This window comes from Leuciscus leuciscus, assembly GCF_965113295.1.
Source record: "Leuciscus leuciscus genome assembly, chromosome: 22".
NCBI classification, from domain to species: domain Eukaryota; kingdom Metazoa; phylum Chordata; class Actinopteri; order Cypriniformes; family Leuciscidae; genus Leuciscus; species Leuciscus leuciscus.
Genome location: NC_138746.1, coordinates 12,667,907 through 12,693,751, shown reverse-complemented (window position 1 = coordinate 12,693,751; position 25,845 = coordinate 12,667,907). Strand labels below are relative to the sequence as shown.

The 25,845-nt window shown below is 37.2% G+C and overlaps 2 protein-coding genes across 4 annotated transcripts; one reads left to right on the top strand and one right to left on the bottom strand.

Moving 5' to 3' along the window:
- Positions 1-38: 38 nt before the first annotated feature.
- Positions 39-15,491, bottom strand: shld2 (shieldin complex subunit 2). Of its 3 annotated transcripts, XM_082154120.1 has the most exons (11): positions 9,439-10,191; positions 8,913-9,405; positions 8,726-8,792; positions 7,048-8,313; positions 5,812-5,919; positions 5,467-5,661; positions 4,414-4,560; positions 4,084-4,290; positions 3,755-3,992; positions 3,424-3,539; positions 39-3,306 (listed from the first exon to the last, which is right to left on the bottom strand). In XM_082154120.1, exons 4-11 carry the CDS (start codon positions 8,216-8,218, stop codon positions 3,131-3,133), a joined length of 2,358 nt encoding a protein of 785 aa, XP_082010246.1. In that variant the 5' UTR covers positions 8,219-8,313; positions 8,726-8,792; positions 8,913-9,405; positions 9,439-10,191; the 3' UTR covers positions 39-3,130. The 3 variants fall into 3 exon arrangements, with proteins under 3 accessions (XP_082010246.1, XP_082010245.1, XP_082010244.1); XM_082154119.1 differs by having other exon boundaries at positions 8,726-9,405; XM_082154118.1 differs by lacking the exons at positions 8,726-8,792; positions 8,913-9,405; positions 9,439-10,191 and adding an exon at positions 12,807-15,491.
- On the top strand, positions 12,142-25,845 carry glud1a (glutamate dehydrogenase 1a). The gene is made up of 13 exons (XM_082154146.1): positions 12,142-12,721; positions 15,505-15,585; positions 15,669-15,724; positions 16,625-16,688; positions 17,536-17,630; positions 18,947-19,126; positions 20,729-20,866; positions 21,143-21,280; positions 21,418-21,498; positions 22,979-23,102; positions 23,834-23,925; positions 24,028-24,090; positions 25,219-25,845. The coding sequence occupies exons 1-13, from the start codon at positions 12,319-12,321 to the stop codon at positions 25,336-25,338; spliced, it is 1,635 nt and encodes a 544-aa protein (XP_082010272.1). The 5' UTR covers positions 12,142-12,318; the 3' UTR covers positions 25,339-25,845.

Below are 25,845 nucleotides of genomic sequence, written 5' to 3'. Positions count from 1 at the left end.
TTTGCATGTGCTCCAAAACTTCCGCTCGTATATCAGATATTCAGCTGTAGTGCATTATAGTGCAAAGTCCAATATGATTAAAATATGATAACGATAACAGTAAAGTAAATAAAGTATGATTTTTAGTACATTAAATATACAGAATATCTATATACCCAGGGGGCAAAGGGGGTTTAGCAGACATGGGCTGCTGTAAAAGGTTGTCATATAAAAATGAAATCTATGATGTCTGAGGATCACAACCTGGGTGGACAACCCGGTCAACAAGCTGCTGGAAACTTGTAATTAGGGTCAAAACAATGCTACCTCAAATTCTGCTTTAACTCCCCGAATCACCCAATTAATTAATAGTCCAGGCAAAGTAGCGTTTTACGACAGACTAATTGTAAAATATATTTTTTTCAGCTTAGATCATTTCTATGAGGTGTCCAGAACAACATACTAAAAGTCCTAAGAAATCCTAGTTGAGGAAATATGTTAAATTCTCATCAATCCGAGATGTGTGCCAATAAGACCAGGCAACAATACACCCCAATGGGGCTATTTTTTTCCTTTACTCCTATCAAAATGAAACTTTGCACAATGAAAGTACCCATGAAAAGTAAAAAAATAAATTGTATTACAAGTTTCTTTGAAAATGAATTGTAATATGCAAATGAGCTATACACTAATCAAATACGCCCAAAATACACCCAAATAGGCTTAATTTGTTCCTTTACTCCTACCACAATAAAACTTTACATAGTAAAAGTATACATGAAAAGTAACTTTTTTTGTATAACAAGTTTCTTTTGAAATGAATTTGAATATGCACAAGAGCGCCACACTTATTGAATATGTCCTAATTTGCATAGGCAGAAACACCATTCATATGTATGACAAATACATCGGCCCAATCTTCATCCAATCATCCTACTGCCAATGAGTGATGGCAATGCTGCTTTTAGACTGGCCTCTAACCTGAAAACTGCCTGGCTTGGTAGTACCTGCCAGGGGTATACTATAACCCCCGCCAGTATAGTCTTCAGGGTCACGGAGGCACAAAAGCCTCTCCACCACGACAAGGTAGCAACAACAGGGGAGGTTTCTTTTTAGTGTTTTTTATTTTTGTTTTAGTTTTTCTTTAACTAACCTAGATATTGCTGTTGCTAGCTTCTCATAACACTGCAAAGCTACTTTACAAACGGTGGAAGTCTGATGTGTGGCCCGCCTGGTCTGAAATACTTGCTAACTACAAAAAGAGAAGCAGTTTTGGTGTCTGGCAAAATTATTTTAAAGAGCTGGAATGTCTGGAAAGTGTGTCTATCTGGTTTTTTATCTGTCTTCTGTGTGAGAGTGAATCGTTTAGTTGGTAAGAATGACTTCTGCCTGTAATCTCGTAATCTTACCAACAATACCAATCATTTGTAAATCTACCAGCCCAAAATTTAATCTCACCATGTTACTAATGACTAAGATGGCTATTCTGACTTTCTTCTGATGTTATCTGTGGGGGAATGTCATTAGGTAAGGCTTGTTCGCAAAAAAATAAAAAATAATTTAGAAAGCAACTGGAGGCAAGATTGTGCAATCAATTCTTAAGGTCAATATAAGTCTTTTTGTGGCAAGTAACCCAGGTAAGTGTGGCAAGTGACTGTTTATGCATAGGTTAACTTACTGAATGGACATGAATGTGTTAGTTATTTGGCCCCTGTTTTTTTCTACTTGTGACTTTATGGTTTCTTGGCCATAAGTAAATGTGGATAGGAGCAGGCTTCACTCAATGTGTATACCTGTCAACTTTAAGAGTGCTGGCCTAGATAATTAGAATACATAAAGTGGGAGAGAGGCCGCACTATGCTTAAATATATTTTTATTTGCAAATAAAAATAAAAATATATTTAAGCATAGTGCGGCCTCTCTCCCACTTTATGTATTCTTGGCCATAAGTCAATTAGGCCTAGTGTTGAGCTCATTTGCATATTTAAAATAGATTTTTCAAAGAAACTTGTAAAACAAAAATGTTACTTTTCATGTATACTTTCACTGTGTGAGGTTTGATTGTGATAGGAGTAAAGGTAAAAATAAGTCCATTAGGGGGTATTTTAAGCATATTCGATTAGTATATTGCTCATTTGCATATTCAAATTCATTTTCAAAGAAACTTCTAATACAAAATGTTTTACTTTTCTTGTAGACTTTCATTGTGTAAAGTTTTATTGTGGTAGGAGTAAAGGAAGAAATTAAGCCTATGTGGGTGTATTTTGGGTAGCCTATATTCGATTAGTGTATATCTCATTTGCATATTAAAATTAATTTTCAAAGAAACTTGTAATACACATTTTTTTACTTTTCATGGGCACTTTCATTGTGTAAAGTTTCATTTTGATAGGAGTAAAGGAAAAAAAATAGCCCCATTGGGGTGTATTGTTGCCTGGCCTTATTGGCACACATCTCGGATTGATGAGAATTTGACATATTTCCTCAACTAGGATTTCTTAGGACTTTTAGTATGTTGTTCTGGACACCACATATAAATGATCTAAGCTGCAAAAAAATTATTTTACAATTAGTCTGTCGTAAAACGCTACTTTGCCTGGACTATTAATTCATTGGGTGATTCCGGGGAGTTAAAGCAGAATTTGAGGTAGCATTGTTTTGACCCTAATTACAAGTTTCCAGCAGCTTGTTGACCGGGTTGTTCACCCAGGTTGTGATCCTCAGACATCATAGATTTCATTTTTATATTACAACCTTTTACAGCAGCCCATGTCTGATTTCCTAAAAAACAGGTGTTTTGCCCCCTGGGTAATATTATGGCATTAGAAACTATTCTAATAATTATATTTAGCCTGAAGATCATACTTAATTATTATTATTTTTATTAGGTTTTAATCTTTTTTGATGGGTGGCATTAAACTTATTAAACTTGGCTGTCCTTAAAAGATATGGATGGGCCCAATAATTACACTAAAGCCTTTTTTTTTATAGCTTAAACAACAATAAAAACACATCTTTCCAAAATGTCTTGATGCTAAAATACTCATGTGTTTTGAAAATTAGACACGGAACAGAACATTAAGACAGTTTAATAATTTAATCATTGTCCATGAAAATACATAGCATCATGTGAAAAACACATGAATATTCGTCATGCCTCTGGTGAGCTAAAGTCTAATAATAAAAAGTTTTGGACGATGGGAATGCTGTTCTCATCACACTGAAAATGGCTTCTCACAGTCAGGAGAAATGTGTTCTTCATGGGGGTCAACATAGAACTAATCCTGTCAGCTATTACCTGGATGAACCTCACCTCTGATGCTGGGGCTTGGGGGAAAAAAAGAAAAGAGAATGACTTTTAAATGAACAATAATGAAACAAAAAATATCAAGAGAACAAATAAACAGAAACACTAGTGAAGAGGGAAAAGGGAAAGTACCTCACCTATGGTCTTATGTAGCCTATCAGGAGGAGTGTTCAGAAGGATCTTCTGTACTATAGCAGGAGGGACTTGCACACAGATCTGATCATCTCCAGCTCTCACAGTTAAAACTACTGGCCTAGAAAGACAAGTCAGGATGCTTTAAGAAGATAGAGTAGGTCTAGATAACTGGGTATAATTTAATTTATAAATGTAAATTATTTTATATATATATATATATATATATATATATATATATATACTGTATATATACACACACACACATATATACACACACACTGTATATATATATATGTGTGTGTGTGTATATAATATAGGTCTGAAAGAACAGACCTATAGTAGTGACGCACTCCTGTGTGTGGTAGACAAGGGTAGCAGGGTCTGTATATGCTGTTCTCATCAGTTTCCAGTTCTGCAGAACACTGTCCACATCCAGCAAAAGTGATGTCACCAGAGACTACGTCCAGGATCTTGTCCATGGGCGTGTTGCCATCTATTAACAGCGAGGCATCCTGGGATGGACTGCTCTGGAACTGGAACGCTGTGATTTTAATTTTCAGCTCTACATCACCTAATGAGTACATAAACAAGAGAGACTTAATGTAACCATGATGAATTATACTAATTACAAATGCATTGTTAGCATCAGCAAAAAGTCCTACCCGAGTATTTCTGGGACAGTAGTGTGTTGAGATCAATCTCAAAGCTGCTAGCAGTCCTCTGTGAGCGGACAGTGTTGTAAAACTCCTTACATCGACTGTCATCAGGAAAGAGAGGCTGACAGGTGCCCCATGGAGTAGAATGCAGCTCTAGCAAACCTGAGGTCAAATCCTGTCTGACTAGCAGCATCCTGAACTCCCAAACAGCATCTATGAGGTGCATTAGCAATACAAATGATGCACAATAAAAAAATATCACATTTCAGCTTTACCTTCTCGACTCAAAGGCCCCTGCTGTCCAAAACAATATCTGAACCATTGAAATATTAACACCTTTGTTCCTGTCCAAACGCTGCAGCCAAGAGAGAGCAGCTCCCCAAAGAACGACAGCCCCTTGGTGGCCATCTCCTTGCTCCACAGTCAAAACGGCTTTCAGTACACCTCCTGCTCTGGATATCCCCTCCACCTCATCACGCCAGGCTAAAATCAAGCAAAACAGCATTCTGTCACAAAGATTCTTTGAGATTTGACTGTTTAGTGAAGTGAATGTGAAGTACAGAACAAGACACATTTTTTACATTTACATTTATCTGACGCTTTTTATCCAAAGCGACTTACAATTGCTATATATGTCAGAGGTCGCACGCCTCTGGAGCAACTAGGGGTTAAGTGTCTTGCTCAGGGACACATTGGTGTCTCACAGTGGATTCGAACCCGGGTCTCTCACACCAAAGGCATGTGTCTTATCCACTGCGCCACTACCACCCCTATATTTACACATATAAATCACATATAAAATGTATTAAATGTGTCTCTGGAATACTCAATTCTGATTGGTCACTGGACTTAAATGTAGGACTGTACGATTTTGGGGGAAAAAAATCGAACTGCAATTTATAAAAATTGTGATTTGAAATGTCATTTTTTAAAATAAAAAGTTCCAGTTTGCAGTGCTTTGTTTGTAGGGCCATAAATAAAAAATATTTAACAAAATAAGAAATATTACTATATAACAAAAAAAGCTAGAATAATAAAACTATTAATAACAATAATACATTATTATTAACAACAACAATAAATTATTTTACAGAGATATATTTTTGACAAAAAATAATACTTTTAGGTCACAAATATGTTTTCTAGTTGCCTTTGAGACTTGACTGGTAAGTATGTGAAGTGAATGTTGTCCAAGGCACATGTAAATAAATAAATGTGATTTCTCTGGAATACTTTATTCTGATTGGTCAATCATGTCATCCAGTGGTCTGATATTTTCCTGCATATCAGTACATTCTCCTGGGAAATTGAAAATGGCTCTACTATCATGTTTCTCGTATTACATTTGCTATATCATCTGAAACACTGGACTGCAATTCAGTTCCATACCTGTAATTAACTTCCTGTGTTTAACCCTAAGCAGAGCATGAACCAATGTGTCAGGACGTAACGCTCCAAGACGGATGAAGGGGATGGAGTCCAAATCCTGAGGCTTGTGAGGAGGCAGAGACAGCAGCAGGGGATGCTTCTCACACAGATGAGTACACAGCATTCTCAATGTATGACAGTTCAAATTCTGTGGGGCTAGATAAGATCAGCATTACAAAGGCAGGGGATGATCATTACAGGCAATTACATGTACAATGTAAATATACATTTCAATATGACTTCTATACCTTTAACTTTCAATCTGGCAAAATACTTAAGTCTTAGTAGCAATTACGTTTCTATTACCAGGTGGAATACGTTCCCGCATGACCTGTCCTAGATTCAGCAGCTTACTGGTGAAGGAGGACTGCAGGACAGTCTCAGTCTTCCACTTGTCTATGTGCACTCTCACATCTGCCGAAGAAAAGACAGAAAGACAACTGTGGGCATTTCATTAGACTGTGCATCTCAGAAGGGTTTTTTGCAACCACACATCCTTTCAGGCCAGCTACATTTAAGATGATTCACTGTGGTTGTGTAAATATTGGTTGAATGAGCTGAGTTAATCCGCCGTTTGTTGGGCTGACATGACATGACAACAGAGGAACGTCCTGATATTCTTGTTTTCTTGCCTTAGTGGTTCATTTCCTAGTCACACCTATTCTCTTGCAAAATATTCCTTCAAATGTTTCCTACAAATACAGTGAACACTAATTCTGTATTTTCATTTATGAAGTAACATATTGCATGATAAAGCCTTAAAATCATGCTTTTAAATAAATGTGGTCTAAAATATTCTATGTACTATACCGTATGTGGTCAGTAGATTCCTTAATGTTTTTGAAAGAAGTCTCTTATGCTCAACAAGGCTGCATTTATTTGATTAAATACTGTATACAGTAAAAACATATTGTTACAATTTAACATAACTGTTTTTAAAATGTAATTCTGTGATGGCAAAGCTGAATTTTCAAAATCATTACTCCAGTCTTCAGTGTCACACGATCCTTCAGAAATCATTCTAATATGCTGATTTGCTGCTCAAGAAACATTTATTATTATTATCAATGTTTAAAAAAAAGTGCTGCCTTATTTTTTGTGGGAACCGTGATACTTTTTTTTTTGATGAATCAAGTTAAAAAGAACAGCTTTTTTAAATATAATTTTTTTTTTGAAACATTGGAAAATCTCTAAGTAACTTCTGAGCAATGTAATGTATTGCTGAATAAAAGTATTACACAAAATAAACAAAATAAATTACTGACCCCAAACTTTTGAATGGTAGTGTATGTGCATATATATTGTGTGTAATATCACAAGAATATGTAAAATCATAACTTGGCCAATAAACATGAATTCTGAATTATTCTTTAAGATACTTATTTAGAGATAATGCACAATATTTAACATCATCAAAATGTGTGAATTAACATACATTCCTGACTTTTCTGGATATTTGGCACTTTTAAGACTGATATTTGCCAGACACAAAATAAAAAGTGTTTGTTTGTAGATCTAATGAGGAAGTCTCAATGGTTTCACCTGTAATTAGCAGAATATCTCCTGGATATACAGTCAGAGCCCAGAAAGCAGCTGTCCGCCATAGAACCACCTTCATCTCCACATCCGATTGGTCGGTGACGATCAGCGTTGCTAGAGGTACACTGGAACCAGCCGAAACTCCAGTTTTCACTTTGACCTCTTTTAAGTGGCATGGGTGCACCACAGCAACTAAGATGGCATATCGTACACCATGGGTCTTACACTTGGCCAGCAGGGTTGTAGGACCACAGAGGGGTGCGGCAGATCTTACCCTCTGCTCTGTTGTTTCTTTAGTTTTACTTACAGTCTGAGACAACTTCATCTTTTTAGAAGTAGTGGGACTAGGTGAAGTATGTGCAGCTGTAGTCGGTGAGTCAACATTAAGCCCGACTTCCTCATGATCCGCAGGTTTTTCAGCTATAGCATTGCCCTGAGAGCAGAGGATACCATCAGATGTGATTTCCAGAATTACCCCTCTCTCCTGCTGTCTTTGGCTTAGACTGTCATTATGCCACTCTCCTGAGCTTTGCAAGGTTCCTCCCAAGCCCCTCTCTTCAGGGCTGACCATAGGACTATACAATTCTGGAGAACTTATGGAGGCTGAGGCCATTTGTTTAGGCGGAGTATGTGGAGAACCAAGAAGGAAATCTTCAAGAAAGCCAGAAGTTGGACACCGGGCCACTCTACTTCGAAGAAGCAAGGCTTGGGACTTTGTCCATGTACTCAGATACTCAGTCTCTGTGGAAACAGGCGATGTAGGCTTTACGTCTTTGCTCTGTCTAATTAAACTAGTCTGCGGGCAGGAGAAACAACTATCTAGGTATTCTGTCAACAACACAGGACACAACTCCTCTTCTTCAATGGACTCTGCATTTGGTTGAGAGCACCCGCAGCCCGATGGAGTGCTGTCATCCTGGGATGTTTCTGTTTTGTCCTCTGTACTCTCAGGTATTCTCTCAGAGGTACCAGCAGACTCCGGTCTACCACTAATCACTGCACCACACTCATCGTCTGTTTGGACCTCTCTAGTGTCCTTGGGAATCAACCTGCCTTGACTCCAAGTGAGGTCCACTGTCTTCCAGTGCTGGACTCCTCTCTCCTGTACCTCTAAAGCAGGGGCTTGGGGACATGGGGCACCCCAAAACACATGAATCTTTGGTTTGTTTGCCATATTGCCCGTCCTTAAGTTGCACTGATATTGGCCCAGTATTAAGATTTATTTTGCCAGGTCTTCTATCACATTTACAGGTGTATTAAAGTGGCCACCTGCAGGAAAATAGAAACGGATACTGTAGATTAAAACCTATAGACAAAGCCCAAATAAACATTAAAGGGATAGTTCAGCCAAAAATGAAAATTGTGCCATGACAGAATTTTCATTTTTGGGGCGACCCATATTGTTATTGTTCAGTAAAAATAAAACTATTAAAAATCGTTTTCATTCATTGAAATAAAGCTGTAAAAATAAGTATTAGATGATAGAAGGTAAACTAAATGACAAATGTTGCCTTGGCAACAAACTGAAATAAATATGAAATACTAAAATTACTAAAACTAAACCTGAAATAAAAATAAAGTCACATACATACATACACACACACACACACACACACACACATATACAGTGGGGAGAACAAGTATTTGATACACTGCTGATTTTGCAGGTTTTCCCACTTACAAAGCATGCAGAAGTCTATAATTTGTATCATAGGTATTAGGTACTCTTCAACTGTGAGTGACGGAATCTAAAACAAAAATCCAGAAAATCACATTGTATGATTTTTAAGTAATTAATTTGCATTTTATTGCATGATATAAGTATTTGATACATCAGAAAAACAGAACTTAATACTTGGTATAGAAACCTTTGTTTGCAATTACAGAGATCATACGTTTCCTGTAGTTCTTGACCAGGTTTGCACACACTGCAGCAGGGATTTTGGCCCACTCCTCCATACAGACCTTCTCCAGATCCTTCAGGTTTTGAGGCTGTCGCTGGGCAATACGGACTTTTAGCTCCCTCCAAAGATTTTCTGGTCTGGAGACTGGCTAGGCCACTCCAGGACCTTGAGATGCTTCTTACGGAGCCACTCCTTAGTTGCCCTGGCTGTGTGTTTCGGGTCGTTGTCATGCTGGAAGACCCAGCCACGACCCATCTTCAATGCTCTTACTGAGGGAAGGAGGTTGTTGGCCAAGATCTTGCGATACATGGCCCCATCCATCCTCCCCTCAGTACGGTGCAGTCGTCCTGTCCCCTTTGCAGAAAAGCATCCCCAAAGAATGATGTTTCTACCTCCATGCTTCACGGTTGGGATGGTGTTCTTGGGGTTGTACTCATCCTTCTTCTTCCTCCTTCTTCTTCCTCCAAACACGGCGAGTGGAGTTTTATACCAAAAAGCTCTATTTCTGTCTCATCAGACCACATGATCTTCTCCCATTCCTCCTCTGGATCATCCAGATGGTCATTGGCAAACTTCAGACGGGCCTGGACATGCGCTGGCTTGAGCAGGGGGACCTTGCATGCGCTGCAGGATTTTAATCCATGACGGCGTAGTGTGTTACTAATGGTTTTCTTTGAGACTGTGGTCCCAGCTCTCTTCAGGTCATTGACCAGGTCCTGCCGTGTAGTTCTGGGCTGATCCCTCACCTTCCTCATGATCATTGATGCCCCACGAGGTGAGATCTTGCATGGTGCCCCAGACCGAGGGAGATTGACCGTCATCTTGAACTTCTTCCATTTTCTAATAATTGCGCCAACAGTATTGCCTTCTCACCAAGCTGCTTGCCTATTGTCCTGTAGCCCATCCCAGCCTTGTGCAGGTCTACAATTTTATCCCTGATGTCCTTACTCAGCTCTCTGGTCTTGGCCATTGTGGAGAGGTTAGAGTCTGTTTGATTGAGTGTGTGGACAGGTGTCTTTTATACAGGTAACGATTTCAAACAGATGCAGTTAATACAGGTAATGAGTGGAGAACAGGAGGGCTTCTTAAAGAAAAACTAACAGGTCTGTGAGAGCCAGAATTCTTACTGGTTGGTAGGTGATCAAATACTTATGTCATGCAATAAAATGCAAATTAATTATTTAAAAATCATACAATGTGATTTTCTGGGTTTTTGTTTTACAGACCTCTACATGCTTTGTAAGTAGGAAAACCTGCAAAATCAGCAGTGTGTCAAATACTTGTTACAGTATATGTATATATATATATATATATATATATATATATATATATATATATATATATATATGTATACACACTGTATATGAAGAGTTCAGATGCAAAAGCCTCGAAGTGCCATCTGAAATTTTCTTCTAGAATGATCATTTTTATTCATATATAGCCTATATAACAATGAAAAACTACAAAAACACATATCAAAATTACCAAACAAATGTAAAACGTAAAAGTAAAATAAAAACATAAAAACAAATATATGAATAAATAATAATAATAAAATAACCAAACACCTGATTGTTCCTTTACGTATTATTAACAAATCAAATATTTATATATACAGTTGAAAAATAGCCAAATTGCTGTAAAGGATTGTGGTCTAAAAGCCAATGGAGAATTCCAAGCAAGGTAGCAAGAAGGAATACACTGTAAAATCTCCACAGCTGGTGGGAATAACTGACAATATTTGAATGTGTCTATGCAAGTGTGCATTCCTCGGATCAGTTGTTTTCACTTAGCAAAAGAGGAAAAACAGAGCAGTTTAATGTGTGACTCTCCAGAACTTCACCAACCAGATGATGGGCGTAGGCACCATGTGAGCCAATAGCAGAGCCGTACTTCTTTTAAACTACAGGAAGATTTATTGCAGGCAGAATTTGTAGCCTGAGATGAGGGTATGGATGTGGTGGTATTGAGAAGAAGAAAGAGGACTGAGAACAGACAGAATTTCATGCTTCAGCTGATTCACACATGTATTCAAGGTGTAAAGAAAAATGTTATTACTTTTTTTACTTGATTACACCACATGGCATTAAATTGAAACTTTTCTTGAAAATGGTAAAAAAAACGTTTTCCAAAACCGTGTGGAGCCAACATGAATACAAAAGGGTAAAGTTTTTTTCTTACTATGTAATTGACAGAGGTCAAGGGATCTTGTAAAAATAGTAACAATTTTGAACCTCCTATGATCCTTTGAGTCTGAGGCAATGGAGCATGCACACATTGCAAATATGAGGCATATCCCGTGAAACTACAAAAAACATGCACAAAGGCCCTGCAAGAGCTGATCTCCAGAACAGGATGTATTTCAGGAACAAATTACAGCTGACACAAAGAAGACATTACATAACACCCCATGTCACTGTAACCCCAGGTGAAATAAATAAGTACATCTGGTTTTGTCAAATTGTAGTGACAACACAGATACATATAATGCTCTTTTAGTGCCTTATTTGAGTCTTATCTGTTTGTGTGCAGATTGAGAGAGAGAGAGAGAGAGAGAGCACAGAACACAGGGTCATTGTCCTTGATTATCCTTCTATGCACGTGCCATTCCAACACAAAATATTGCATTTAATGAGAAAAATATACTGAACAAATCCTAATACTAGGTTTCAGATAGGAAGCAAACACTATAATTGATTTATGAGACTTAAGATATGAAGCTACTCCATAATGGCCAGGAAAAGATCAATAACCCTGACACTAACTAATCACTGTTAGCAGGACCTCAGTTGACCTCTCATGACCTCGGCTGTACGAGAAAAAGCCAGTTTGGATGAGTGAAAAAAACAGAAAAACCCTGTGTCCTCTTGATCAGTCCCGATTCTAGCCTGTACTAGTCTAGATAATGTTTGAAACTGTTACTTTGAACACACACATACATATTTATGGGGGACATTATTATTATAGATTATTAAAGTTGCTGCTGTCCACGTGTTGCCTGAACGTTGTGGACCACTTTTTCATATTTTTGTAATGCTTTTTCCCTAGGTTACTAATACTTTTACATATTTTTTAAATGCTTTTTCCCTAGGTTGGTTACAAACACTTTTTTCAAAGCGTGTTTGCTTATGATTCCTGCTCTCTGAGTCTGAGCGCCTCCCAGCTTGAGGTGGACACCCACGGCACGCCTGTCTGCTGTTTAAAATCGAAAACAGTATTCAAGCTGACACTTTATTTAGTGTAGCAGAAAAGGGAGGAGCCGCGGTGTCCGTTTATCCCCCCCGACTCACTCTTTGACACTGTCTCTCTTAGTTTTTTCTTTCCATTATAGATATTGTTAGTTAGTTAGTGTTTTAGTTCAAACTAAGTCATGTATAGGTATCTGGGGGAGCTCGTCACACGCGCAGCCGCCAGCAGCTCGCTGGCCTCGGGATGCGTCGATTCCGTTCTGCCCGCTTCCGCGACTCTCATGCGGGTCCGCCGTTACAGCGAAGCCGTAGGAGAGAAAGACGATGACCCTAACTTCTTTAGGATGGTCGAGGGTTTCTTCGACCGCGGAGCTTCTATCGTGGAGGACAAACTCGTGCACGATCTCAAGACGAGAGAAACGCCCGAGCAGAAGAGGCACCGAGTCCGAGGGATCCTCAAGATCATCAAGCCCTGCAACCACGTCCTGTCGGTGTCATTCCCCATCAAGAGAGACAACGGGGAGTGGGAGATGATCGATGGCTACAGAGCTCAACACAGCCAGCACAGGACCCCGTGTAAAGGAGGTAAAGTTTGAATTCACGAATTCATTACACCGGGTCCGGGTCGCGTTTTCGAGAGTAAACATGCAAGCTTAGACACAGCACTTACCTGTACCATCTTCTGAAGTTTTGTATTATGATGACGTAGGTCTGGGTGTCTGCAACACATATATTTACAAGCTTTTGACAGAGAGTGATAAATGATAGGCCTTGCGTTCCATGAACGTGGAAAAAAAATCCTGCGTTGTTTTTGCGCAGCAGCGACACTCTGCGACTATCCGCGAATTTCGCATGCAAGCGTTTCTTCAAGCACCACACACACAAATGATCATTGTAGATTGGAATGTACTGGAACTAGTGATAAACTGATAATATGTATGTGCTATATCCGAATAAACTGGTTTTATTGATTATCTTCTTTCTTTCTGGTTCAAGCTGGTTTAAGGTGTTAGCCGTGGCCGGTTGCATAAACTGATGAGACTAGTCTTAAAAGTTAGTCATTAAGTTAGCTCCTAACTTAAGATTGTTCTAATTTGAATAGAAAAAGTAAGACTGATTACCTCGTAACTAACTGCTAGTTGGTCAAACTAGTTCTTAAACACATTCATCATAACATTGTGGCTAAAAGTGTATGCAACTAGCCCCTGGTCTATGTGTTCAATAGGTGGTCTAATGGTCATTAGCTGGTTTGTTGCAGAAAATGGCCAGCCTGTGCCCATCTTAGAACAGACAGAAACCAATACCATGATCCAAATCATAGTTTGACTGCCTTACTGGTAGATCCAGTTGGTGGCGTGTTTGATTCTGGTTTCCGGTGACCGACTTAGACCAGCTAGGTTCCAGGCATCTACCATGTTCAAAATACAGCTTAATGGGTTTTCCACAGGATTAGCAGTGTCTATAAATTCCTTAATACGCATTGCATTTTATATTTTATAATATGTAGGAGAATGAAATTGGAAAATCTTTTAAACATATGTATAAAGAAATGGGCCTATGTCCTGCATTTCTTTACCATTTTAGGTCTTCATTTGTAAAGTATTGCAGCAGGAATGCTGCCTGTCTGTTCCATGTGTTTATTTTGCAAGGTAGCCTAGTTCTGCTCCTTAATCTTTGTTTTTTTTATATACATCATATAAATTACAGTTTTATCTTTGCAGAAATATTTGTATGCTTTTTGGAAGTTGTGAACTTTCATTATCAGTGGAATGTGTTTGTGTAAGAGCTGTTTCTGTTAAGCTTGACCTGTCCTGGAGTTGTTTGTAAGACCATTACATTTTGCTTCGTCAGGACTGACTGTGCAATGCTTTATTAAGGAAGGGAGGTGGAAGACCCCAGGGCAGTTCAATCTCTCAGCAGTTTCCCTAAATGGAAGCTTCATCCTATCAGCGTTTTTAAACAATTTTCCCCTTTTTAAAATGGACATATCATCACCTTAAACAGTAGAATGAACAAATAAAGATAACTTGCATCCCATTTCCTTTAACCACCAATTTTAAGTTGTCTAAATTGCACACAAGTTCGGCTGATCTGATCAACACTGTTTTGGAAGACATCTTATGTTCACTGTTAAGTAGAATCAATGGGAGCTTTTAGTGAGACAGTGACTGAATTGATGGTGAGACTTTAAACTGTTGAGTTTGTAAATTAGCTTATTGCTTTAGTCAGTAGTTTTACCTTGAAGTCTGGCAACAGGCTAACCAGACAAAACATTGTATGTTTTTGCAACTGTGTCAGGGCGTCTCTGATTGAGGTAATGTGTAAAAGCCTTCATAGTTCACATTGAAGAGGTCAAAATTGGTCTTTTTACAGCCATAAAAAAAGTTTATGGCTGTAATTTGTCCTGTACTGTTTTCTACAATATTGGCTATATGTCGAGCATAAGTAAACTAGGTAAAGAATTACGTGATCAGCAAATTTATACTTTTATTTGGTAAAATAAGAAAGAAGATTAAGCAAAACGTGGTTATAATAGGTAAGATAATGCAGACTTTGGACCCCATGAACATGTACAGTAGAAATGCTAATTTCACAGTATGCATAGAGAAGTGCCAACGTAGCTTGATAAAAAGCTGATCCTTTTTTATGAGATTAAAGTTTCCTTAGTCCGTCACCAATAAACTCTGGAAAGATACTGTTTAAATATGTACCGATAACTTTATTTGATGTAATAGTAATTTGAAATGAATTACTAGCCCATCATCCATGAAATCAAGAAACTTTCCAGTGTTGTCCAAGCAGCCTTTTGAGGATGATTGAAAACAGAGATGTTTGGGGTAGTTGCTTTGGCTTTATCCACACCCAGTTTTGGCCCTGCCTAGATTTTCTTCCTTCATAGTTCTGTGGAGAGAGTGAGTCATCAAAGTGGTTGGTTTACTGCCTGTCCTGCTACACAAAATTTCCCCTCTCAGAACTGTAGACCTATTTTTGTGTGTGCAAATGGCAGTTAAACTATTTGAATTTTCAGGCCTCCTACTCCAAACAGGAAAATGCCCAGTTCATTAATGCCATTTTAACTGACAGGCAAGGTCTACTATTGAAGTGGGCAAATATTTGGCAGCTTTTATTCAATTAATTCACTCCTCCCCCCCAAAAAAATTGCATTATGAAAAAAACATTATGAAAGTGTTGTCGTCTGTGATTCCTTTAGTTTTAATCAATAGACAATCTCCTGTCTTAGCATCATAAAACAAGTTAAAATGGGCTATAATGCTTAATAATGATTTTTTTTTTTTAACCTTGATTTGACATTATTTGCATAGACCTATAGTCTGATGAGGACTCAACACTGCTTCTGTCTTCTCCAGGTATCCGTTATAGCACAGAGGTGTCAGTCGACGAGGTGAAAGCCCTCGCCTCACTAATGACATACAAATGTGCAGTTGTAGGTAAGTTCTGTGCTTTAATTCGTTTGTGTAAATTAGTTTGGTTGTGGTTGTTAGTATGAACACATGAACTGTGCTCTCAACAGATGTGCCTTTTGGAGGAGCTAAAGCTGGAGTGAAAATTAACCCAAAGAATTACTCTGTGAGTGATTTCATATTCCCTGCATAATTCTGATTTCAGAATATGGTAGAGTGTTAAATTGATTACACTATCATTTTAAATATTCCTCAAAATGAATGGCTATATACAGTATATATTCTATTTTGTTATAGTGTCTTTCAAGAGCTAGAACATAATTTACAGTGCAGTTGCATTTGCCTGTGATATTTATTATTGTAGATATTTTGACTGACTGAGAGAAATCCTACAGGGTGTAATGCCTGTGCTGTTAAGACACTGTTTGTGATAGTCCTTTGTTTGTATTTTATCATTAAACATGCTGTATTTAGTTTAACTTTCAGATGACAGACTCCCCATCTACAACTGGAGCAATGAATACTCAAACATTACTTTCTAAATGTATACATCCTAAAATCCCCAACAGACTTTTTTAAAACAAGATTTGATCAAGTGGTTTTCCCTAGATGTCGCAGGTCATACAAGATTGACTCTTGACATTTTTGCTTAAAGACAAAGACCCAACTCTACACGTTCTTTCCATTAAACATATATAATTGGACTGTCCCACCTTTAATGCAAGTAGACAACTTTTTTTATGAAAAACTAAGTCATGTATAAAAAAAAGCTAATTTAAGTACTTGTTTAGTGAGATTTAACCAGAAAAGGTTTTTAGAATTATTATAATTTGTTCATGTAAAACATTGTATATAATATTAACCGCAATGTTTTTTTCTTTTTTAGTTTTTATTTATTTATTGTATTTATGCAACTCTTGTATTTTTGTAACACTGTTTTTGCCATGGAGATAGCCTAAGATGCTGAGATGACATTAAAAAGCTATATTACTACTATAAATGTATACTTCCATGTTATTAAACACATTATAGTCACTGATGCTCCTCAATTTTTTTCCTTACACAGGACACAGAACTGGAGAAGATCACAAGAAGGTTTACCATTGAGTTGGCCAAAAAGGGCTTCATTGGTGAGTTTTAAGCAGGCACGCACTGAATCTGTTCCCGAATTATACAAAAAGCTCTGCAGAATTTGGAATGCCATTCATGTGCTAAAGTCTGCACATCCCTCATACCTTGTGCATGTTTATGAAATATTTTGTCTAATATTATTATGTTTTGTCTACCCTTAAAAATGCTTCTGTCTTCGAAGAATAAAGTCTTCTGTTTAACACATTGTACCATTAATTTGGTAGAATTCCACAGAATTTCCCCAAGTATCAGTGCTAAAAATGTCTGCAGATTCTGTCAGGGCCTACTAGTTACAAGTATTATAGAAGAAAAGTTTAGTTTTTTTATTTATAATGCATTTATGGTGAACAGTAGTTTATCAATATTTGTGATAAGCATATTTCACTATTTGGAGTAGAATGGAGTAGACGGAAACTCTATTGCAGATTATTAGACACAATCACACTCATGAACAATAGTCTTGTAATAATCAGTATCAGATAGCACAGATTAACAGTTAAGCGGCTATTGACACCACTTCTACATTATTAAGTAGATTTAACCTGTAGCCTGAAAGACTATATATAAACTGTATTCATATTACATGTGTTTAAAGAGCTTGTAATAGAGCCAACTTTCCTTTGGTAGTTTTGTTTTTGTGCTGGCTTCCCACATTGCTCTCTGACAACACAATGTAGATTCCCTTGAAAAACTGCAGTGACTGCACAGTTGCCATTATGTATTATAACAGATGTTTTTATGCTTGGCATTGAAGGGATATTTGAACTATCCCTTTAACTCTGTAGCTGAGCCATGGCCATGGGAAGGGAGGATCGGTAGCATTCTCATTTCTGTTTCCTGCGTTAGGGCCTGGCATTGATGTCCCCGCCCCAGATATGAGCACAGGAGAAAGGGAAATGTCCTGGATTGCTGACACTTATGCTAACACAATGGGCCATAATGTAAGTTGAAGAGTGTGACCAAGTGTTTGTGTAATACGCTATTGGTTTGCTTAAGCAAAATCTATAAGAAAACATTTTTATTGGGGTGTTTGGCATGCTGCGTTTTTATTACAGATCATGCCACTGACCTCACATGCTTATGGACATCATTTATATATTTACTTATGCAATGTTGATTGAACTGACAAGCAGTGATATTTTGATGCTGATAGATAAATATTTTTTATATGCCACTTGAATAAAGTGCACCATTTCAGCAGGATAAGAATGCAGATGTACTGTAGCATAACAATAGCATTTAGCAAAACTTACATATGTGTTGCTAGTTCTGTGTAGCTGACTGTAAACAAGACGTTTAGACTGTCATAAAAATGGTTTGCTTATAGTTTACCCAAAAATGAAAATCGTCAACATTTACTCACCATCAAGTTGTACCAAACCTGAATGAGTTTCTTTCTTCTGTTGAACACAAAAGATGATGTTTTAAAGAATGTTGGTAACCAGACAGTTGATGGGCCCCATTGACTTCCATAGTATTTTTTTCCTACTATGGAAGTCAATGGGGTGAGTAAATGATAACATTTTTTGGGTGAACTATACCTTTAAATAATATGCTGGCTGCATTCGAAAAAAGGCTGATACATAAACTTACTTAAAACGTTAAATCTCTTGGGCTGCCCTACAAACACACCCCTCAGGAAATGCATATCTTGTTTTCCCTAAAAAAAAACCATTTTATAGCATAATATTGTGGATAAATGCTGTAAGTGTACAGGTATTTTTATAGATTATTTAATGTATACATTACCTTTATTTGGTCCAGTGATTTCTATTGTACATTTTCACATATTGTAGTAATTTTGAAAAATATATTTGTAAGAACTAACAAACAGATTGTCGCTATATTGGTGACTCAGTCAGTGCCTAGAGCTTTTACTGTCCCTGACAAAGAGCATGGTGTTTATGAGACCAGGAGAACAAAGCGCCCCTGTGTTTTTCCACCCTCTACTGACAGACTCTTTCAATACAGTCTGTCCTCCCATGGCAATCATTTGCTTGGTCTTGGTAGCTGTGACGTTCTGTTCTTTTTGCGAGCTGCCCGGTAGCTAGATACATGAAAGGACATGAGAGATATACTGAGACGTCAACAGATTGTTATTCTATATACTCATATCTCTCATGACAAGCTATCACAGAGATCTCATAGCTCTGTGCCTCATAATTTGCTTTGCAGTTTAGATAATTCTGTTTGAATGCAAACAAAATTCTTCTAATGCTTAGAAGGGCTCTTTGTAATTATCATTCTTCTTTATCAGGATATCAATGCTCATGCCTGTGTTACCGGTAAACCCATCAGCCAGGGTGGCATCCATGGTCGCATATCTGCCACTGGTCGTGGAGTCTTCCATGGCATTGAAAACTTTGTCAATGAGGCTGCTTACATGAGCCAGCTGGGCCTGAATCCTGGGTTTGGAGACAAGACGTTTGTCATTCAGGTTTGTGCATGTCAGTAACACATAAACCACGCTTCAAGTTTATATTTTGCTTTGATTTTCTTATTTCGATTCAAATGTAGTTTTTAGTCATATCCAATCAGTTGGCTGAAGAATTGTTATATTTATGCATTGCATTGTCCAAATGCACCGGCCACCTAAAACTTAAATATGTATTTAAATATGATTTAGGAGGTTTATCTAAAAAAGAAAAGTACAACTGTATATTCTGCTATCATGGTGCTACTTACAGGCACGTTGTACATTATCTTTATGCCAGCACTTAGTGTACGCTGACATGGATCATTCTGACTTTGCCTATCTAAGGACTTTAAATATTCAGTGTGTGTTTGCTTTTATACACCCAATCAATATACGTAAGGAATGATTAAAAGAGTGGGGAAACCTTCAAATGTTACACTTCCTACGTATCTTTGAAAACTCACTAATTTTACGGTAACACTTTACAATAAGGTTTCTTTTATTAGAATTAGTTAACTACATTAGTTAACATGAACTAAGTACGGTGGCCGAGAGTGCTCAACACGCTGCATGAGTGTCTCAACTTTAAAAATTGCTGTCTAATCTTTGGACCCTACATTACCTAACATTTCTTACCTATGAAACTTATTTAAACATAACATTACAAAAATGTGTACAATGTTACTGATGTAGGCTATAGATTTCTATAGCCTTCATCAGTAACATTGTACACATTTTTATTATATCTTACCGTCATGTTCTTTTTCTCTATCTTTTTTCTATTTTAGTTTTAGTTTTCAGCTCTTTTTTTTAACTCTAATACATTTTGTCTCTAATGTCATCTCTGTATGTTTTGCAAGAAAAAAAAAAGTATAAAATAAAAAGACATTGACATTGAGCAATAAGCATGTCCCATCCGGGCTCCTCACTTATTAGGGTCCCCTGGAAACATTTCCGTTGTGGTCTGTGCAATTTGCAGTGGATTTTTGTTTGGTTGTGTTGTTTGGTTCTTAAAGGTGCATTGCGCAACTTTTCATGTTAAAAATACCCGTTTTCTAACCCATACATGCTTAAACAATTGCCTGATGGGCTGAATGAGCCCTTCTCTGATCACTGCGATTGTCTCTATAATCCTGTACAGTAAAATTAATAAGAGGGATTCGGGTTGGAATTTGAGACTGGGCGTGACGTCATGCGCGTTCACAGCACGCTCACCTGGCTATGTCTGGCAGGTTTGTGTATTGGCCGCCATTCTCCGTAGAAGATGGATTAGAGACCGGCTTGTAGTTCATTTCAAACACCAATGCAAACTCCACGTAAGATTAAAAAAAAGAAAACTTTTGTCTAGTGCAAAAGACAACCTCTGGTTGCAGTTTCGCTTGCCGCCAGAGGGGGCATAGTTCTGCAAAAACTCAGAGACTTGCGCAATGCACCTTTAATTTGCGGGTGTTTTTCTATTTACATGTGTTTTCTTAATTTGCAGCGCGTTGAGCTCTCTTGGCCACCGTAGTATTCAAATGTATAGCTATGTTCTCACACTAAATTCATCAGCATTACACATTACCTGCAGCTCAGCTACCAGTATGAATAATATTTAATGCAGTCTCCTAATTTCTGTGGTAGGGTTTTGGTAATGTGGGCCTGCACTCCATGCGTTATCTGCACCGTAACGGAGCAAAGTGTGTGGGTGTCGGAGAGCTGGACGGAAGCATCTGGAACCCTGACGGCATTGATCCCAAAGAGCTGGAAGACTATAAGCTGGTGAGTGTGAAGAGCTTATTTCCTTTGCAGCAGAGGCGGTGCCAGGACTCACAAACTGGGGAGCCATTAATTATTTTTTATTGGGTTTCCCTGGTTTCCCTTGGTGTTAAAATCGATTGCGTTTCTGAGGAGACGATACTAGTAACATTCTAGTTGAACCATCTGCAGTGTAAAAATATTCAGTGTAAGGCAGCCACTTTGTGGTCATTTAGCAGTACTACAAGTGTAATTCTTTAATCTGAATGAATTAATATAATAAATGCTCTTGTTTTCCAGGCCAATGGCACTATTGTTGGCTTCCCAAATGCCACCCCATATGAAGGCAGCATCTTGGAAGCTGAGTGTCATATCCTGATCCCTGCTGCAAGTGAAAAACAGCTTACAAAGAAAAACGCTAACAATATCAAAGCCAAGGTCAGAAGTCAATAGGGTCAACCATAGCAATAGTCCTTTTAATGTATATGAGTTATTGATTGTGTTATGCCAAAAATGAGTGCAATCAGAATATGAAAGAAAAGTGTAAGATTTCAAAATAACACTTATTTTCACAGATCATTGCTGAAGGAGCCAACGGTCCCACTACACCTGAGGCAGACAAGATATTCCTAGAGAGGAATATCATGGTGATCCCTGTACGTTTTCCAGTCCTAAATGTTTTTAACTCTTTGACGTGTATAATCACACAGGTGTGATCAGTTAAGACTGGTCCCTGAAGCATATGATCACACCGGTGTGATTAGAACGTTCAGTGCATCATACAGACTACCGGTATATAAATTAAAGAGGTGTTTTATTCATATCAGATACACATTGTGTTGGTATTACGTAACTGTAAAATTTACTCTATCCTTTTCCCACTTCACCAGTCACTTACTTTCATGTATTCCGGGAGAAGTGGATGAATTAATGTTATATACATCCAAGAGATACGATTCTCTGAATTACGGTGCAAACTAACATGGTCTTAATGGTCTTATGCCATAATTTACTCGCCCTCAAGTTGTTTCAAATCTGTATGAATTTCTTTCTTCTGCTTAACACAAAAGAAGATATTTTGAAGAATGTCGGTAACCAAACAGTTGATGGACCCCATTGACTTCCATAGTATTTTTTTCCTACTATGGAAGTCAATGGGGCCCATCAACTGTCTGGTTACCGTCATTCTTAAAAATATCTTCTTTTGTGTTCAGCAGAAGAAATTCATACAGGTTTGAAACAACTTGAGGGTGAGTAAATGATGACAGATTTTTCATTTTGAAGTGAACTAATCCTTTTTAAAACACGCTGGGGGGTCAGCTAGAATATTTTAAATACTTGTGAAACGGTTAATATTAAATATAAATTTAAAGATTTAATATAAATATTTGATTTACTGTAGTGGTGTAAGTGATGTCCAGAGGTGATATTTGTTTTTTGACACTACAAATTTGATTAAACGATCAAAATATGAGGAAAGTATTTTGTGGGTTTTAAATATGAAGGAAAACAAAACTCTAAACATGGTTAAGGTATTTATCTGACAAAATGATTTTGCAAAATAGGTACAGATTTACTTTTACTATGCAAAAAAAATAAAATGCATAGCAAAAAAAGCATACACTGACTACGGCATAATCAGTTCTATTGGTTCTCTCTTGTTTTTGCATGTGTTCATAATTTCTTTGTATGACAGCCTGGCCAAAAATGATGTCTGCACAATTTGGCATGTTTCATTGCATTATAGCAAATTGACCAATTGACTCCAATCACAACTATGTAATATGAAAAAAAAAATCTTTTAACACTTTAATTTTTTAAAATAATATTTAATAAAAAGTTGAAGATGTACATTTTCCTAAGCCGGACATCACTTTTGGCCACTACTGTATACCGTATATTGGTGATTTAAAAAAATATATTTTTGCTTTTTTAATCTTATTGATAGAAGTTTTATATGTATATTTGTATAAGTATTTAAATATTTATTTTATGTTTATTGTAATATTTTAATACATTTCCCCCCTTTTTTATACTACTTTGATCTTGCCACAAAAAATAGCATTTGATGCTAATATGGCATTAAAAATAAATAAATACATGTTTAAATATTCATAAATTCATATGCATAAATAGGACATGTACCTGAATGCTGGAGGTGTGACGGTCTCCTACTTTGAGTGGCTGAAGAACCTTAACCACGTCAGTTATGGCAGACTGACCTTCAAATACGAAAGGGACTCAAACTACCATCTTCTAAGTAAGTCAGAAATACGTTACCTAGAAAATGTGATGTATAGTCATGCAGTCAACATAGTAACTGAAGTGTTTGCTGATAGAAATCTTTTTTATCATGAATGGTATAATTGTTTGCAAATCACTTACCGGTCTTACTGATGATCAGTTAATTTAGTTCTCTGGAAGGGCTTGTTTTCCATTTTCTAATTGCTCTAGGCTAGGTTATGTGTAGTCGGCTATAATAGGTCATGTGGTATTTTTGTTCAATTTGTTTATTCTGCTTCCACAAAGCAAATACAGTGACGCTGGTGCCCCCTTGAGAGGACCTGGGCATGTATGCACATAAACACAAACACGTGCTCTGTCCCGCCTTTCTTCTGACTGGCCTAAAATGACCTCCAATTTGCTGCTAGTCACATGGTACAGATAGATGGAACACAAGAGGCAGACAGAAACAGGGGAAGACACAGACGCATACTGCCAATACAGCTAGTCCAAAAATCCTCACTGTCATGTGAAAAATCTGTTGAATGTTGTGATTTTAGTGAATTCATATACTGATACCATCACCATATTTTATTGCATGCTTTATGAAATATTTAATTAAATCCATCACAGATTTGGACCCCAGAGAAGCTGTAAGAGAGAATAAGCATTTTGTTTGTGGAAAATAGCATGTGACCACCATTACTATCTTATATTCATCTGTCAGTTTGCTCATTCCTAATGGGGATCTAATGTGTCCTTTGGCAGTGTCTGTCCAGGAGAGTCTGGAAAGGAAGTTTGGAAAACATGGTGGAGCCATACCTATTGTTCCCACATCGGATTTTCAAGACAGAATTGCTGTGAGAATAAATGCAGAATCTCTCGTCACACAATTTGTCTTTCTTAACCATTTTAAATCAGACTATTAGACCTTTTATACATTTGTTTTGCTCATCTGCTAGGGAGCTTCTGAAAAGGACATTGTGCATTCTGGTTTGGCTTACACAATGGAGCGATCTGCCAGAGTAAGTATATATAATCTATTTAATTTATATATTATATAGAAATGGTCACACTTTAGGGTCCAATTCTCACTATTAACTAAATATATATATATATATATATATATATATATATATATATATATATATATGTTATTTTTATTTTGTTGTTACTGTATTATTAACATTATTAATAATAAAAATAATACTGATTATTCCTTCTCCTTTAAAACTATATGTAGTTTTTTATTATCGTATTTTTTATTATTTTTATGTCTAAGAATAAATGTAGCGTTCCAACTGGTCAGTTACTGTGAGATGCTCACCTGCTTAGTGCTGACACATCAGACCCTGAGAGCGTTTTCAAAAAGCTTAAGTTTTCGTTGAACGCCGCCTCAATGTGTATGGAAGGCCAAAACGGAGACTAAAAGATGTGTTTTCAAGTGTCCACATTAGTGTGGAAAAGGCCCCTTGTCAGGTAAACCGACAGTTAAGTTTAATCTGTAAAAGGATTGACAATGAATCGATAGTCGAGTAGTTGTTAACATCCCTGATTATGGTTTTGTTAGATGGTATCTAACATTTCTGTATGAAAGTTAAATGTTGTACTGCATCAATGCTCCTCGAGCACAATCCTTACTGTCTTTTGAACATGAACAAACAGATACTCTTACCTGTTACACACCTAGCAACAGCTTTTGTGTTTGACTGGAATCTGGTAACTAGAGAACAGCATCTGTTTGTTCATGTGCTATTGTTGCTGTGAGTCATTTGTTTCTGAGATCCAGCCCATTAAATGGATTCCTATACCATCCTCCGCACCCAATTTGCGTTTTATTGAAAGCATTAGAGTATAAACTACGCTAACAGCACAATTTTCTGTAAATAGCACACACAATTAAAATTGTTTATTAGACTGTTTAATAAAAAGGTTTTCTTTTCCATATTAAATAGAATATAAGTTCATTTATAAGCTTTATTTTGATATCCATCTTGGATTTTATTTTATTTTTTTATAGAAAAATATTCACTTTGAGAGTACATGTATGATGCCTTAAAATGCTGTCTCAGGAGGCAACATACTAGTCTGTCTGTGTTTTGGATTATTCTGTATTTCAGATTGTTTACATAATTCATCTTTCATCCTTTTAGCAAATCATGCGCACAGCCAACAGGTATAACCTTGGGCTGGACCTGAGGACAGCTGCCTACGTCAATGCCATTGAGAAAGTCTTCAAAGTGTACCACGATGCTGGCCTTACCTTTACATAGACGGTTGTATTATTCACCTGACTCTATAAGTCTGCACAGACCTGAGTTATATCACTTAACCCCACTGCTCCTCACGTTTACATTTTATACGCCATCAAATGTATATGTCATATCATTTATGCATGTGGTTAGCAATAGGCAGCTTTAGAAGCATCTATTCTTGTGTAGTTCATCATCTTTTCAAATATTCATGGCTTTTAGAAAAGCCTATAAGCCAAAGTCCCTTTAATTCAATCTCTTTGTCACATCTCAGAGCATATCGGGAATGCCTTGCCAGGAAACACCCAAAATTTTGAGCTATAGTATTTCAAATCTTTGTAATGTTTTCTTCAGGCCATGTGTTTAATGAAGAAGTTACTAAAAACATTAAGCTTTATGGCCGTACTACACTGGTCAATTTGGAAAGGGGTGCAGGATGAATCTCAGGCTTTTTGTATTTTACCAAAATATTGCACATAAATATCTGGTTTTGCTGCTCTTTGGAACAGTTTTCAGTGATAACCCAAA